This window comes from Aythya fuligula, chromosome 1 (genome assembly GCF_009819795.1).
Source record: "Aythya fuligula isolate bAytFul2 chromosome 1, bAytFul2.pri, whole genome shotgun sequence".
NCBI lineage: Eukaryota > Metazoa > Chordata > Aves > Anseriformes > Anatidae > Aythya > Aythya fuligula.
Genome location: NC_045559.1, coordinates 43,175,759 through 43,193,471, shown reverse-complemented (window position 1 = coordinate 43,193,471; position 17,713 = coordinate 43,175,759). Strand labels below are relative to the sequence as shown.

The 17,713-nt window shown below is 48.9% G+C and overlaps 1 protein-coding gene across 3 annotated transcripts in view; it reads left to right on the top strand.

The window, feature by feature from the left end:
• Positions 1-5,792: 5,792 nt before the first annotated feature.
• TCF20 (transcription factor 20) overlaps positions 5,793-17,713 on the top strand; it is a 41,965-nt gene continuing 30,044 nt past the window's right edge. For all 3 annotated transcript variants that reach the window (XM_032196855.1, XM_032196846.1, XM_032196838.1), the window contains exon 1: positions 5,793-11,449. In XM_032196855.1, coding sequence (XP_032052746.1) covers positions 5,825-11,449 — 5,625 coding nt within the window. In that variant the 5' untranslated portion in view covers positions 5,793-5,824. The remainder of the gene's footprint in view (positions 11,450-17,713) is intronic.

The following is a 17,713-nucleotide window of genomic DNA, read 5'->3' as shown; positions in this document are numbered from 1 at the left end:
GAACCAATAACGTAGTAATAAGTTCAGATGCATGAAATCAGGTAAAATTCTGCTAAACCTTGATCATCAGTTCCATTCCTCGAAATGCATGTTTTCACAGCGTCCCGATTTAAATACTAGCTTACAACAAAATGTTCTTCTTGTCAAGTTGTTCCTTTCATCATGTTTAGGAATATAAATGTAACAGCACGCTTCCATCAAAGCGCGGGGCTGAACTGGAGCTAGTCTTGCAGTTCTGGTCACGTAGGCAGTGAGTAAGGAAGACTTGCAAAACGCAAAAAAAAATCTGTTCAGATATTTTAATCTGGTGCTATCGGTATGTTTAAAAAAAAAATGGGGAAAAATGGTTTTTTTGGGAAAAAAAATCCCCAGTCAAATAACAGCCACTGCAAGGTTCTGGTTCGCGTTGTTTGTTGATGTGGTGCCTTTTAGTGCAGCGGCTGAACGCTCCAGGTTCTTGTATGTCTGCTCACGTCTCCCCTGTGAGATAGGAAGATGCAGTGACTCAGGCTTAGCTTTCCTTTTTTTGGTGGCCACTTAGGGAAATAGATGAAATAAGAAGTGACTCTAGATCTCATCTAGCGCAATAATCCCCAGAGCATTCCCCTCTCTCGACTGACAGAGCTCGCCGCGTTCCTTCTGCCACGCTCAGCTGTTCTGCACCCGTTCTGTGTGAAACATTTGCTGAATTGTTTGGATTTAAACTTACATATACTGACTTTTCTTTTCAAAAATATCCGCAGACTTTTTTTTTTTTTTTTTAAAGAAGGCGTAGTGACTCTGAGCTGATGGAAACTAGAATCCAGTTGTCCAAACTTTAACTTATTTGGGGAATCTTTAGATTAAATTTGCATTGGGCAGAACAAAATGCAGTTTTTATTTTACCAGTGTCGGCACTGATTGGCAAGACACTGCTAACTTGGGTTTTTATTAGCAGCGTAAGCATTTCTAATAGCTACATTTGTGTGTATTTAAGACATGATCGTGATTCTTCTTAGAACATAAAACTCAGCTTTCAGTAACCTAATTAAATATTCTGGTTTAAACTTCCATTTTTACATGCTTGTGAAGATGGCTTGAAGTAAATACTTCAGCTGCCTCTCTACTTTCTGCTACTCTCTGAAACTGAAATGTGTCCTGCTTAAACTTGGGGTGGTGCAGTAAAGCTGCTCTGCTAGAATGAGTTGTGATGCCTTGGTTAGAGCCAGGTCTGACTGCAGTTTTCTCCCGAAGTAGTGCAGTGGTGAACGAGACAATGGGAGTTTCTCTGTGTTAGACTGTTCTGTTTATTTGTTGTATACAAAAATAGCTTGTTAATGGAGCAGGATCTGAAACAGATTCGTAGAAAGGTATGAAGAAAATCTGCCTTGCAGCTCAGGCTGACCACAACTTCTTGAAAGATGCGAGCTATGAATGCTACTGCTCGGACAAGCTGCTGACCTCTTGGGGTGCTGGCCACCCCGCTTTACTTTCACGTCACACCTAATGCTGAAAGCTCAAACTACCTTTTTTCTTTTAAAAAGGCACCAAATGTAGGAGAAACAAGTTGAGTCTGTTAATTAGCTAAATGTAGCCTTAGGTTCGATCCTTCAGTTCACTCGGTTGTGTCGGAGCTGGGTTGCCTTATCTTGAAAGCAGTGCACGAGGGAATGTTTTTCCTAGCCATTGCTCGGGGTGCAGCTTATAGCTGAGTACCTGCAGAAACGAGGCTTAGCAATTTGGCCTTGACCGTGGAAGTGATACTGAGTACATGGACATCTATTTTCATTCTATTTTATGCTTAATTCGGATCCTGGAGGTTTGGGGTTACAAATGGTGCTGCTGAGGTGCTTGTGCTGCAGTTCTGGAACGGTTGGGACTTTTGGTTGAGGGCAGGGTCTGCAACTTTAAGAAGATGGAGTGAGGAAGGAAGGACAAAAACTGTCCTGGTTCGTACAGGTGGTGACTAGAAATGGTTGTGGAGATGCATCTATGCTCTCTTACTTGCACAGCATTTAGAGAATAAGTCTTATTTTAATTAGAAACCTGGATGTGTCCCATTTAAAAACAACACACAGTTGTTTGCGTATACTTTAGGACTAGGAAAATGCATCTTAATGCTTGTCACTTGTCTGTAACTACGCTTTCTTTTCTGATCAGCACGCTAGGATGAGAGGTCTTTGACAGATCAACGAAAATACATTGCATTTGGCTGCTTCCTGAGACTTCTCTGCACAGATGGGTCGCAGGAGTCAACCCAAAGCTAAAGGAAACTTAACGAAGCAGAAGGACCTCGCTTACCTCCTACGGAATGAGGCGATGCTCGTTTGGTTTGCTCTTTTATAGATAGGCTCATCGTTAAGAATTAAGCGTAGCCCCACAGCATTTTGCCATTTAGCTCAGTCGTTTTAGAGCTGTCTGTCTGTAGTGCTGCCATTGGTGTGACTTGGGAAAATCTGGGCAGCTGTCCAGTATCCATACAGCCTTCAGTAATCGGGACAAAAAAGTTTGAAGATCTACATGCATTTAAAAATGTTTTTGGGAACTTCCACATTAACAAATTTGTTCTGCAAAGGTGTTTCAGGTGATGAAACCAGAACCAAAATCTGCATTGTAGATGTGCTTAGAAATCAGTTCACATAACTCAGGTTTCCTAACGGAGGCTATTTCTTTATCAACCACAAGAGCTTGTGATACGGTTCCTTCGTTCCCACCACGTTGAAGACAAAACATTTTGGTTACCGGGATATTTGGGAAGAAACAAAACCATCGGAGCAGAGTGAAACAGCTTAGCCTAGCGAATGTAGCCTGTAGTTTCTGGATGGATCTGCTTGGATGGCTGTGAAGCTACAGGCTATAAATACTGGAGGAGAATTATGAGGCTTTGTTGGTGAGCTGCACGCACCTGCCGTGAGAGGGTAGGTGTGATGCTGGAGTAGCGAAAGCTGTGCCAGAACCTTCTCTTCCCCGTGAGTAAAGGCAGGCAGCTTTGGATGTTTTTGTTGTGTGTTGGTCGATGCTGTAAATGTGTGCAATTTGTGGCTGTCGGTGGAGTGCTTTTTGAAGGTGGGGCTTCACCCTTCTGCTGGGGATGAAATTACGGAGGTGTGCCACCGTGCCAGACTCTGACTGGTACAGCCTTCAGTCAGCAGCTGGTGCATCGTTCTGTGGAGTTCTGCGTGTGGAGGAGTCTCTACCAGCTGAAAATGGTCTCTGTTACTGCTGCTGGCAAAGTTTTAATCAAATAAATGTATATATATATATATATTTTCCTGTGGATCTAGGTAGGCTTTGAAGGCCTCTTCATCTGTCTGAATGGCTCTTACTTAGCTTGACGGAGCTTGCCTATGGACTTATCCTTGGTGGTTTTGCTACGAAGACAGCACTTAGATCCGAGCACTTTGCCGTGCTGTTGTTATTAAGAAAGATTATTACAATAGTAATTGTAATAGTCCTGTATTTATAGCACGGTAATGACAGGAAATGTGCTATAGGTCTTAAGTTACCAGTGATGTAAGGGAGTGAAGCACCTCCTATCTTTTTTATTCCTGTTATTAATGAAATGCCTTTTTTCTGGCTGCTATTCTGCTGGTTGTGTTACTTAAGTTCCTTGTGAGATATGCAACAGAAGCCTTGTGCTGAAGAAGAAGAATGGAAAACAGAGCATTTGCTTAGGGCACCAGCACTGTAAGCTCACCTGACCAAAAATTTGTATTTATTTGTCAGGATAAGAAGCCAAGATTAAAGATACATAAATATATTGTCACTGTTCTGAGTTTTGCATCTTCTGAACTAAATAAATACCCCATGCTATGATAGTGTGAGATTATGGAGGGTGCACATCTGTGCCTCAGGTTGATCCTTGCTGGATCGCTGTTGTTAAATTAGTGTAAGGGATCCTGTGCTGATGCCTTTCCGTAAAGTAATTAAAATTGTACTTCTCAAATAGTGAGGAAGTTTTCAGGAGGCTTCCTAGCGCCGTTAACATTGGTATGCTGGTGGTTTCCCAGCCCTTGTTAGCATTATTGTAGAAGAATGAATTTAATCAAAGATGAAAGCTTTTGCATGATGCAATGCAAAAGAAGCTGCCCGAGACCTTGTTTGGGCTATGCAAAGGAAGCGTTGCTGAAGTCGCATTAAAAAACTAGCGTGAGATTCTGTGGGAGCCTGTGCTGGGGGTGGCAATGTTGCTGCTACGAGAAGAGGATGCAGAGCACGTGAGCGCTGGGGGCTGCGCTCAGGCTCCGTACTACGGGAGTGCTGCTGATGGCAGAGCCCCAAGCTGCTTATCTGGAGGAGCTGTTTTCTAACATCTGCCGCTTACAGTAGCCGTTCTCTAACCTTCGGTTTGGTAACTTCCTTCTATTTCTGTGGAGGTTTTCTTCCCTGCTTTTATTTTGGCTGATTGCTCGCCGTAAGAGCTGGTTATACAAAAGGGGAGAAAGAAGCCTGAATTAGCTCTCACACACAGCTTTGGGGGCAGGAGCTTCAAACTGACCCCCTCCGCCCCCAAGAAAAAAAAAAAAAAAGGAAATAATTCAGAGCAGTGAGCTTTCCCAGAAAAAACCCAAACTCTGTTTTGAGGAGGTCTGGGTGTTTGCATGTTCCATAGCCTGTGCACACGAGTAAGTAGAAACCCAAATATAACCAGGTTGCCCTTCGCAAACTCCCCAGCGGTGGAGCTGGATGCTTCCATATAAGATGCATCTTAACAGTGAAATCCTGGGAGGCATATGGGAAAAGGGCACGGTGCCACACACAACCTGCATCTTCTTTGTGTGCCTGTTTTCCTGGAGCTCTTCAGCGATCTTCAGCTTGAACAAAACTTCAGATGCAGAACCAGGCTTTACTTCTGAGTGTGTTGGGTTGGCAGTGACAAGCACAAAACATGACTAAAAGAGAAGGTACAATGGAGGCAAGCATCCTAGCGAGCTTCCCATCTGAGGAGCTAGGGTTGGGTCTCCTGGAAAAGTGCGTGTTGTCTTAGCGTTTACTTAAAGAAGGTAGTCTCTCCAGGTGGATTTATCCAGGGTGTTCTCAGGAAGGGAAAGCTGGGAGGTTGCTCAGGAACAACGTGCTTTTATCACTTGTTAGGTCGTGGTTTTTATTTATTGTACTGAAGTCCTGAGGATGAAGTTGGGGACACCTTTGATCAAGCAGAGTGGGCTGGTTCTGACTTCCCATCTTTTAAAACAAAGCGGGTGTTGGGGGAGGGGGAGGATATTTGTTGTCTTGCTTTGGTTTTCACCTACAAGCCTCACCAGAGGAGTCTTTGAGTGTGCTGGTGCCAGTTTTTCCACAGCTTCCCATAGACCCTTTTCCCTGGAATATCTTGGTTGGAGCTCTATCAGCTCTATCTCGAGCGTAACCAAGCTCTGCGAGCGAAGGGTAGGCCTTTGGAAATGGTTCCAAGGGTGGTTTGAGGCTGTTGCCTGATTCTTGGTGTTAAATCTTTCCACATGGGAGCAAAGCAGTTGATTACTCCCAGCATTAGTCATAGAGCGTGGCTGGGGGATGAGCACCGCTCTCCTCCTTGGCTGAGCAGAGTGCTGCTGGAAGTTTGTCTCCGCGTGTAAACAGCCCCCGTTAGTGACCGACTGCAGGGAAATACTCATGCTGAAAGCGTGCTCCAGCTGGCGGCAGGCTACAAACGTGCGTTTTCGTGGGAAGTGGTGCCTCCTTTTTGCTCCCCAGAATGACCGAAAGGCGCGAGCGGAGGGGATGGAACTGAAATTGAGCAGCGCTGTTGACGTGACTGGGAGATGCGGATGCTATACCTTTTTTTTCTTTCTTTTTCTCCCCCCTTTAGGAGGGCTTTCGAGCTGTCGCTCTGCTGCTGAACAGCATGCAGTCCTTTCGGGAGCAAAGTAGTTACCACGGAAACCAGCAGAGCTACCCGCAGGACGTGCACGGTTCCTCCCGCCTGGAAGAGTTCAGCCCCCGCCAGCAGGCCCAGATGTTCCAGAGCTTCGGAGGAGGCGCCGGCAGTGGACGTCGTGGAGCAGCAGGAGCCTCGACAGCGATGCCTGGTGAGAGCTCCGGCCACCAGAGCTACCAAGGTTTCAGAAAAGAAGCAGGAGAGTTTTACTACATGGCTGCCAACAAAGATCCGGTGGCGTCAGGAGGGCAGCAGCCACCCCAGCGCCGGCCTTCTGGGCCGGTGCAGAGCTACGGGCCCCCCCAGGGGAGCAGCTTCGGGAGTCAGTACGGGGGCGAGGGACACGTGGGCCAGTTCCAGACACAGCATTCGAGCCTGGGGGGCGTATCCCACTATCAGCAGGACTACACGGGTCCTTTCTCTCCGGGCAGCGCCCAGTATCAGCAGCAGGCTTCCAGTCAGCAGCAGCAGGTGCAGCAGCTGAGGCAGCAGATCTACCAGTCTCATCAGCCCTTGCCCCAGGCCTCCAGCCAGTCTGCCTCTAGCACCTCGCACCTGCAGCCGATGCAGCGTCCGTCTACCCTGCCTTCCTCTGCTTCTGGCTACCAGTTACGGGTGGGTCAGTTCGGCCAACACTACCAGCCGCCTTCGTCCTCCTCCTCCTCCTCTTTCCCCTCCCCGCAGCGTTTCGGCCAGTCGGGACAGAATTACGATGGGAGCTACAGCGTGAACTCCGGGTCGCAGTACGAGGGCCACGCCGTGGGCTCCAACGCGCAGGCATACGGGAGCCAGTCCAACTACAGCTTTCAGACTCAACCCATGAAAGGCTTCGAGCAGTCTAAGCTGCCCCAGGGCGGGCAGCAGGGGCAGCAGCAGCAGCACCCGCCTCAGCACGTGATGCAGTACTCAAACGCTGCCTCCAAGCTCTCTCTCCAAAGCCAGGTGGGGCAGTACAGCCAAACCGAAGTTCCTGTAAGGTCACCCATGCAGTTCCACCAGAACTTCAGTCCGATCTCGAACCCGTCTCCTGCTGCGTCAGTGGTTCAGTCCCCGAGCTGCAGCTCCACCCCTTCTCCTCTCATGCCGGGTGGAGAAAATCTCCAGTGCGGGCAAGGCAACATGTCCATGGGCTCCAGAAACCGAATCCTGCAGATGATGCCTCAGCTGAGTCCTACGCCATCCATGATGCCGAGCCCCAACGCTCACGCAGGGGGATTCAAGGGGTTTGGGCTGGAAGGACTGCAGGAAAAAAGGCTCACAGATCCCGGGCTGAGCAGCCTGAGTGCTCTGAGTTCTCAAGTGGCCAACCTGCCCAACACTGTCCAGCACATGTTGCTTTCGGATGCCTTGGCGCCTCAGAAAAAAAGTTCCAAAAGGTCATCCTCTTCAAAGAAGGCCGATAGCTGCACAAACTCGGAGGGCTCCTCCCAGGCAGAGGAGCAGCTCAAGTCTCCCCTGGCAGAGTCCCTCGATGGGGGCTGTTCCAGCAGTTCTGAGGACCACGGGGAAAGGGTGAGACAGCTGAGTGGGCAGAGCACGAGCTCAGACACCACCTACAAAGGGGGGAACTTAGAGAGATCCAACTCCTCACCAGCACAAGGCTCTCAGAACGAGCCATCAAAACTCAGCAGCAGCCCTGCAGCTAGGGAAGACGTGGCCTCCCCTGATGGGAAGGAAGCCGTAGTGGCAGTGGAAAACGCCCCCAAAGTGAATGAAAAGGCAGTTGGAGTGATTGTCTCCCGGGAAGCCATGGCAGGGAGAGTAGAAAAGTCAGGTGGGCAAGAGAAACCTGCGCAAGATGATGCTTCTGCAGCCACGCAGGCTCCAGCTAGCGCTAGCGGTGGTACAAAGGAGTCTGGGCACGCAGGGCCACAGCCAGAAGCTCAAGGAGGAAGCAAAGGGAGCAAAAGTGGAGATAACACTAACCACAATGGAGAGGGGAACAGCCAGCCTGGCCACGCAGCTGTCGGGTCAAACTTTCCTGCCAGAACAGAACCTTCCAAATCTCCTGGCAGTTTGAGGTACAGTTACAAGGATAACATAGCGGCAGGCATACAGAGGAATATCGGCGGCTTTCCGCAGTATCCTTCTGGCCAAGAAAAGGGGGATTTTCCCGGGCACAGTGAGCGCAAGGGCCGGAATGAGAAGTTTCCCAGCCTCCTGCAGGAGGTCCTACAGGGTTACCACCATCATCCGGACAGGAGGTATTCTAGGAACGCACAAGAACATTCGGGGATGGCCGGGAGTTTGGAGGGAGCCATGAGGCCCAATATCTTAATTAGTCAAACCAATGAATTGGCCAACAGAGGCCTCTTAAACAAGAGCATGGGGTCTCTCCTGGAAGGCCCTCACTGGGGTCCCTGGGATAGGAAGTCCAGCAGCGCAGCTCCTGACATGAAACAGATAAATCTAGCTGATTACCCTCTTGCTAGGAAGTTTGAGGTGGAGTCTCAGTCCTCTGCCCACGAAGGGGGAGCGCTCTCGGAGCGGAGATCAGTGATCTGTGACATATCTCCATTAAGGCAGCTTGTCAGGGATCCCGGTCCTCACCCCATGGGGCACATGGGTCCCGAGGCCAGAAGTGGAAGGAGCGAACGTCTTGCCCCCGGCCTAAGCCAGTCAGTAATACTCCCCGGTGGCTTAGTATCCATGGAAACAAAAATGAAAGCTCACAGTGGGCAAATAAAAGAAGAAGATTTTGAACAGTCAAAGAGCTCAGCTAGTCTTAATAATAAAAAGACAGGAGACCATTGTCATCCTGCTGGCATCAAGCACGAGGCTTTCCGAGGCAATGCTAGCCCTGGAGCTGCGGTGTCCGACTCCGCTGCAGACTACATTCCTCAGCAGGAGGGCAGGGCGACGCAGATGAGGCGGGCACCCGGCAGGACTGGGAGCAGCAGGGGGAAGTCACCTTCTCAATATCACGATCTTGCCGATAAGCTGAAAATGTCACCGGGCAGAAGCAGGGGCCCGGGAGCGGATCTGCACCACATGAACCCCCACATGACGCTGTCTGAAAGAGTGAACAGGGCTTCCTTGCACTCTGCTTACCCTCAGAATTCAGAAGGCTCGTCTCTGGCCGCAGCGTATCACGCAAATGCCAGGCCTCACGCTTTCGGCGACCCGAACCAGGGCTTAAATTCCCAGTATCATTACAAGAGACAGATATACCAGCAACAGCAAGAAGAATACAAAGATTGGGCGAGCAGCGCTGCTCAGGGTGTGATTGCTGCGGCTCAGCACAGGCAGGAGGGAGCGAGGAAGAGCCCCAGACAACAGCAGTTTCTGGACAGGGTGAGGAGTCCCTTGAAAAACGACAAGGACGGAATGATGTACCTTCAGGGCAGCTCTTACCACGATGCTGGAAGCCAGGAGCCTGGGCGCTGCGTTATGGGGAGTGACAGTACTCAGAGCAAGTGCGCTGACCTGAAGCACGGTAACCAGAAGCTGCAACATGAGTCTGGGTGGGACCTCTCTCGGCAAACTTCTCCTGCCAAAAGCAGCGGCCCCCTCGGAGCAGCCAACCAAAAAAGGTTTTGCCCTCAAGACAGCGATGGGCATAGGCGAGAGGAATCTTCAGATTTGCCCAAGCCTAGTAATGCCATGCTCAGGCTCCCCGGCCAGGAAGACCAGTCTCCTCAAAATCCCTTAATTATGAGGAGGAGAGTCCGTTCCTTCATCTCGCCTATCCCTACCAAACGACAGCCACAGGATCTGAAGAACAGTGGCAGTGAAGACAGAGGGCGGATGATGACTTCGTCCAAAGAAGGAGCTGATAAAACCTACAATTCCTATGCCCACTCATCTCAAAGCCAAGATGTTGGCAAGCCAGTTGGAAAGGGAGAGTCCTTCAAGGACCTGCCGAGCCCTGATAGCAGGAATTGCCCTGCTGTTTCCCTCACAAGCCCGGCGAAGACCAAAATACTGCCCCCAAGAAAGGGGCGAGGATTAAAACTGGAAGCTATCGTTCAGAAAATCACGTCTCCCAACATTAGGAGAAGCGTTTCCACCAACAGCGCTGAGAGCGGGGCAGACGCCGTCACTCTGGACGACATCCTGTCCCTGAAGAGCGGGCCTGAAGGAGGGAGCGTGGCAGGACACGGGCCAGAGGCCGAGAAGAGAAAAGGAGAGATGCTCTCGGATCAAGTGGGCTCAGCGAGCCAGGATACCGCGAGCGAAATAGCTCTCCCACGGTCCTCAGAAGAGTGGCAAGGCAACGAGGATGATAAAACCAAGAAGGAGACCCCCGAAACTGCCAGTGGTAGTAAAGAGGGAGCAGGGTCCGGGGCGGCAGCGCCACCGTCTCAGAAGTCAGGCGGTCAGGGAAGGTCGGATGGATCTGTGAGCGGAGCTGGGGCTCTGGCCTTCCCGGACTCAAAAACAATCCCCCCTTCCGGCGCGTTCGCTTCTGAACCAAACCCAAAGGCTGAGGAAAAAGACGGAGACGTGACAAACATTTCGCCCAAGCCAGACGGCTTCCCTCCAAAGGGATATTTCCCCTCCGGAAAGAAAAAGGGGAGGCCGATCGGGAGCGTGAACAAGCAGAAGAAGCAGCAGCAACAGCAGCAGCAGCAACAACAGCAGCAGCAGCAGCAACAACTGCCGCCGCCCCCGCCGCCCCCCCCTGCGCCCCCGCAGCCCGCAGAAGGGGCCGGTGGTGGCGAGCCAAAACCCAAGAGGCAGAGGAGGGAGAGGCGAAAACCCGCAGCGCAGCCGCGCAAGCGGAAGCCCAGGCGGGCTGCTCCCATCGTGGAGCCTCAAGAACCGGAGATCAAGCTTAAATACGCCACGCAGTCTGTAGATAAAACCGACTCCAAGAATAAGTCCTTTTTCCCTTACATCCACGTGGTGAACAAGTGTGAGTTAGGCGCTGTGTGCACAATCATTAACGCGGAGGAAGAGGAGCAGAACAAACTGGTGAGAGGCCGGAAAGGACAGAGGTCTTCGACGCCCCCTCCCAGCAACGTGGAGAGCAAAGTGCTGCCCACCTCCACGTTCATGCTGCAGGGCCCTGTAGTGACAGAGTCTTCTGTCCTGGGGCACCTGGTGTGCTGCCTGTGTGGCAAATGGGCCAGCTACCGTAACATGGGCGACCTCTTTGGTCCTTTCTACCCCCAGGATTACGCGGCCACCTTGCCCAAGAACCCGCCTCCAAAGAGGGCCACAGAAATGCAGAGCAAGGTCAAGGTACGGCACAAAAGCGCTTCTAATGGTTCCAAGACGGACACGGAGGAGGAGGAGGAACAGCAACAACAGAAGGAACAAAGAAGCCTCGCTGCTCATCCCCGCTTTAAGAGGCGGCACCGCTCTGAGGACTGTGGCGGAGCCTCTCGGTCACTTTCAAGGGGAGCTTCTTGTAAAAAAGCAACCACTGAGGGTGGCAGTGGTGGTGAAAAGACTCCTTTGGACTCAAAACCCTCTATGCCCACTTCAGAAGGTGGCACTGAGCTGGAGTTACAAATTCCTGAACTACCTCTTGACAGCAATGAATTTTGGGTCCATGAGGGTTGTATTCTCTGGGCCAATGGGATCTACCTGGTCTGTGGCAGGCTCTATGGGCTGCAGGAAGCTGTGGAGATTGCGAGAGAGATGGTGAGTACCAAAACTTACTATGCCCTTTTTTGTTTGTTTGCAATAAATATGCCATGTGAAATGCTGTTTTTCCTTGTTCTTCCCTCACGTTTTAACATACCATCTTTCACCTGGAAACAAATCTCCAGCGATGCCTGTCTGGCTCACACGGATTTTTCAGGCATCAAAAATCTGTGTGTGTATTACCTACGATGAGTTCTGGATGTTCAAAAGCTTTCTCATGACTACAGTGCTCTTTATTGTGTCCTGTTAGATATAGTCACCAGGGCTGCTCTTGGAGCTGTACAGTGAAAAGGCAAGTGGCAGAGGACACAAGTTGCAGCACGTGAGATTCCAATTCGATATTGGGCAGAAGAAATCGCAGCGAGGGTGGCTCAACATTGGCCTGAGGCAGGGGGACTGACAAGTTGTGGAGTACCTGATCTTGGAGGTGGACAGAAAGGACTGGACAAGGCCCCAAGCAACCCTCTGTGCCTCTGAAGTTGGATCCAGCTTCAAAGGTGGCTTTGCTTTGGGCAGAGGTTTAGACCAGACATCTACAGAGGCCCCTTCCAAGCTAAATTATTCTGACTAACACGTATTATACAACTTCAGGAGGACTCGCAGTCCCTACAAAATAAGGTTGATAAAGTGGGAAGGCGTAGAGGGCTGCAAGCTGAGTGTGACTTGGGTTACCCCAGGAGTCAGACTGACTGATAAGGGACTTTCTCCAAAGTGCGAGTACACAACGAGCGAGGAGAGATGTCAAATCGAGCGGGGACAGAGGGAGAGCCTTATTCACCATCCCGTGGCTGTGGATGGAGACGATCGTTATTGATTCTCCGAGACAGAAGCTGACACGTTGAACCCGCAGCTGTTTGGCTTTCCGTGCCATTATCAGCACGCTACAACCCTTTATCACTACCTTTTGCATTATGCTTTCCATCCTGGGCCAGGCCAGGGAAGAGATGTGAGGTGACTTTTCCTGTTACCTTCAGATTCTCCTCTTTCTGAGCAGCGCCAGGATCCAATTTTTCTTTTCTCCCTGCATTGTTATATGCAGCTCATTTCCTCCCCGTGAGCTTTCCTCTTCAACTTTGATTCCCAGCTTGTTCTGCGTTTTCGCTCACTGTTCTCTGACAGTAATTACATGCTTCTTTGCCCTAACTTGATTTGGCCTGCATTCTTGTTTCTAGCTTCTCATTAAACAAAGTCAGTTAATTTCATTTGGTTTTCACCAAGTAGTGCCTGTGTGCTGAGTTTCTCGTCTCTGATAATTGCAAGGTTTCTTTCAGGTTCTCCACCGCCAGTTGGATTTTACTTACGATGTGACGAGGCATTTGTGTGTCCTGTAGCTCACCAGTACTTTCAGTTTGGATCTCGCCAGCCTGTTTTTTTCCCTTTTCCCTGTTCTCAGGGTGTGCCCTTCATTTATGATTCTTGTCTTCCCAATAGCAAACGCCTTCTTCACAAGTTGTTGAACCGCTCGAGCTGTCCTTCAGGAATCCTCCTCGTGTTCTGTACCTGCAAAAGGTGTTTGCCCATGAGAACATCGTGGCCGTGTCCATGGGCTCTAATCAAACTTGTCAGATAGTAGCCCATTACCACAACGTTGTTACATGGTTCTTACCTGTTCTCCGTTTCACCTCTAGTTCTTTCTTTGTATGGGATCTTGGCAACTTTCTTTTTCTGACTGAATACACTTTGGCCTACTCTTTATCGCTTTCTTCCAACCATTATGATCATCTCCTTGTCACAAATCGAATTTCTTGCTTCTCTTCTTAACCCTTTCATCTGCCCTTATGGCACCGTGCAGCAATATCCCCTTATCTCTCTTGAACCTGCTGTCCTTTCTCTCTGCCTTTTTCCTTTAATCACTCACTCAACTCGCAGCTTTTTTTCACTCGTAGTAACCTGTAGACACAAGTGTTTCACATTTTTAAAAGAGGTGTACAAAATGCCCGTGGCCTCTCTTGCCTTTGCAACTACCTCTTCATTTCCTTTCCTTTTTTTTTTTTTTTCATCTCAAAATTCTTTGAGAGCATTGTCTGGTGCTCTTGTCCTCCACCGTGCCTTCAATTGTGCTCTACAACAATTGTAATCAGTGTTTACTGTGATCTCTCCCTAGCTAAAGTTCAGATCCAGTTCTTCATTTTCCTTCCTCTGTCAGCTACATTTGTCACTATCAGCTGTGCGGCTCTTGAAGCACTGTTCCACCTCGTTTCCTGGCTGTGGCCTCTTTTGATTACCTCTTTGCTCTCCACTGGTTTTGCAGAGGCTGTTGTTCATTACTCCCAGCTTTTTGTGTGGCTTGCTGAGATCCTGCTTGTGCTTTCCTCACCCTTGTCCTGGATTGCCAAGTCTTTGGGTAACTTTTGGTAGCCCGCTTGCTTTGTTCTAGGCTTGTAGAGCCTTCTTTTTGCTCCAGATCCCTGCTTTTCTATCACAAGCTTAAAAACTCTTCTGGAATTCACGGTGAGGTCTCACTTCAAATTTGTCTTTTAATCTACATCATCCTTAATCCATCCTCTGCCATCTTGTTCTGACTTGGAATCTGAGCAACAAGCATCTTCTTTGATTTTATATTTTTTCTAATTCTTTCCATTTAACGCTGTAAGAAATAACTGCCTTCTCTTTGTGTGTGAGCTGCAGCACGTATCCTGTTAGTGCTCACCCCTGTTCTGGCTGGGGCTGTGAACTTTTAGACAGGGACCATTTGTGTGCACGTCTTGTTATGCTGTGTCTCACACAAACACGGTCACAGATGCCCTAGCTGAATGCTGGGCTCCTCTTCATTACGTTGCGAAAAGTAATCCGTCTTTTCCTTCACCTCTGTCACAAATAATGGAATAGGGTGGTTTTTTTTTTTTTTTTTCCCCTTCCTAGCAGTATCTCTTTTTCTCAACCTTTTTATGCTACTGCAGCAAATAGTGCTGTGTTCCTCCCTGGGAGCTGCGTGTCTTCCCCTCCTGATTTCGGAGAGGGCTTCGCGCGGCACGGAGCTGGCAGGCAGGGTATCAAGAGGTGTGCCTGCCACAGGCCGTCCTCAGGCAGTGGAAAGGCTGCGTTGAACTAGACTCTCTTTTGCCCTGCTGCCTGAGGACAGCCTTCTGGCTCCGACAGCTGATTGCCTATGCTTGCTGCGTATGTTCTTCTGTGCTTCCTCCTTGCTTTTTTTTTTTTCAGCTGACACGCAGTTCAGCAGTGGTAGAGCGTCCTGGGAAGGCAGACGTGCAAACCACACAGCTGCTCGCTGGCAGGAGCGAGGAGATAAGTGTGTGCACCAGCATTTGGTAATCTGGGTCTTAGATTCGGTCCAGGGAAAGGGGAGATGTTAATTTATGGCATATGAAGGGATTGTGAGCCTGGAAATGAGCGATTTATGTATGTAATGCATTCTGTGCACATAAAATACTGCTGCAGTTCCAAATTCACATAAACTGTTTGGAGTAGCCACAAAGGGTGGATGCATACTAAATTTAAACTGAATCTGTACCATTACATGAGCTGAAATAATTTCTTTAACGATCTACCTCTCTTGCTGTTCCTTGTGCAGCATCCTCCTGTAGAAATAAGAAATGTAAACTGCTGGTCTCATGCCATGAACCATGGTAGTGGTGTAAATAGCCCACCCAGTGTTTCTTCTCACACCGACTCACCTATGTTGTTTTCTTTTCCCCTCTCTTACATGGAAGCTTATTACAGTGGTTTTTTTTCCCCAAAGTCTGATTCTTCCTTGCTTTCCAGAATCAGTAAAGAATCTGAAGTGTTTCTCCTGCTACGTTAAACTTTCTGCTCCTTACACAAGTAAATGTCTGGGCCTTATGGCTCCTCTTTGAGAATGGCCCCGTAGTTGATTGCATTGAAGGCTTAAAATGTACGTGTGGTTGCTCGAGGTCCTAGTTATACCAAGCACTGCAGGAGAATTTGAGATGAGAAAGTATTTTCTTTCAAAAAATAAAAGAAGTTTTTGTTAAACTGCAGTGACTTTCTTGAGCTTTGAGCTTTCCATAAAGCCTGATTTCACCCTGGACTGAAAATGATGTGAATGCATTATCTTCCAATCCAGCTGGATTTCAAAGCGGCAGAACCGTTCTTGAAGCCCGGAGCAGGCACTTCATTTGCTCTGCTCTCCCCAGAGGGCTCCTTGCTTCTGAGAACGTGAAGAGCTGGTCGGATAAACGGGGCTGCTTTAGATGCAGAATGCCTTAAGCCTTCGTATTTTGAGTTACAAATTGGATTCCCCAGCAGATGGGACCGTGTTTCCCTCATTGTGCTGGTCGTTACACCGCAGTGAGGTGCTTGCTGGCCTTCTTGCACTTAGACATTTGGGGTTCCAAGGCTGATGAAATCTGGAACAGAGAAACTGCCACCTCCCTGGTGCTGGGGGGACGTGTTGCCTAGAGAATGCCCCCTCTCAGATGTTGGAGGTGGTCGGGCACCGTGGTTTGGGCCAGGTAAAACTGATCATTAGAGAACTGGGGTGAGATCTTTGCCTTATGATATAGGGAACCTTATGGCTGGTATTCCTACAGGAGATTTGAGAATATTTAAGGATTCCTGGCCCTACCTGGTAGGATACAGTATATCCATATTCTTCCTGTGGGGATTTTTTTGAGGTGTCTCTTCTTACAGTCATGTCAAGCCATCTCTTTGCACATATAAATACGGAAATCTAACAGTGGCATGCACCTTGCTGTACATACAATAAAAAAAACAGTTTCTTGCCTTGTTCATTTCTTTGTTTTCCTACTCATGAGAAACTGTTGCAAGAGGAAATTTTGGTTACCTTTGAAACTGGCAAAATCACCAAGCCACTTTGTAGCCCTCAGCTGATTTCCTGTTCATAAGAAGGGATGGGTTTTGTTCTCAGCATTAAGTTTAAGGAGCTGTAGGTGAAGAGAAGAATAGGAGAAGAGAAGAAGAAGAGAAGGCTCTTTGGGTTACACATGGAGTTGCAGAGCCCAAGGACAGTGAGTTTTGCTGTTGCTTTCTAGAAGGCTGTTCACCAGAAGGTGCTACGCTGTTGCTTGGATTCCTTCTTGTAAAACCCCTCTTCCTCCTGAAGGCAAAGGCTCTGACCCAGCACAGACACCGGTTCTGGGTGTTTTTCCCCTGCCATCGCTGTCCGAATTGACCTTGATGAATGTAAATCTCGCTCTTGGTTCTGCCACCAGCGCTCTGTGAAAGGAAAACTTGTTTATCCCCGTTGTAAGAAGTCTGAAGAATCTAATGCTTTCCTTATCAATCTCTGCTTCGTTCCCAGCTTGAGGAATCTTCTAATCCTCGTACGTGGAAGGAAGTCCTTGAACCTTCTGGCTCATGTTCAGCATGCCTTTGGTAGTCCGTGGGGCTGGAGATAAACCTATCTCTGCTTCCCAGATTTCCCGGAGAACAGCTGCTGGTTTTGCACAGAAAGTTGTTCTTGATCACTTCAGACTCGTGCTAGCTGATCTCCCAGAGCATCTGTCTGAAAATCTGTGCCGTAAAGGAATAAGGACGGCCTATGTATAACAACTTCGTTTGCTCTGTTGCTTTCATAGAACCACTTTATTGCTTTTATTTTTATGTTTTAGCTAGCTAAGCCATCAGAAGACCAATCCCACACCCCCTCTGTCCTGCCAGGTCAGCCAGCTCCCTCCACTTGCTCTCTGGACCACGTTTGCTGGCCCTGCCTGGTGAGGGCCTTTTCCCTGGTGGCTGTAACCTCGAGATCTCCGTTTAGCCATAACACAAAACTGGCACCACAACTAAGAAGTGATTTAGTCCCACAGTGCTGCTGTTTCTGTGTTCACCTTTCATTCATTATCCTTCCTTTTTAAAGAAGGAAAATGTGCAGCACCTGACGTGTTTTTTTTTTCTTAATTTTTCCTTGCCAAAAGCCTATCAAGTGAAGTTCGGCATCGGGTCAGGGTTCAGCTGAAATAATCTGCTGCTTCAAAGGCCACGTGCCTGACAGCCACAGGAAGGGAAACCCGTGTTTCTTACACCCAGACTTGTAACACTGAGGAGAAATTTCCAGAGGAGGAAGAGTGACACTGGAGCTTGTTAATTTTCCTTTGTGAAAGAAGGGAAACCAGTAACAAATTTAACAGCTACCTGTTAGCAGTGGTTGAAAAAGGGGTGGACTGATAACATCGCGTGTTCCTCTCTGTCAACAGCTTTTAGTGTGCTTTAACCCCACCGATGGGGAGTGCCACAGAATCCTGAGGCACCTTCTACAATTACCCTTGAAGTGATCAACTTCTTGGTTTTCTTTGACGGACAGTGAACACCTAGTTGGCT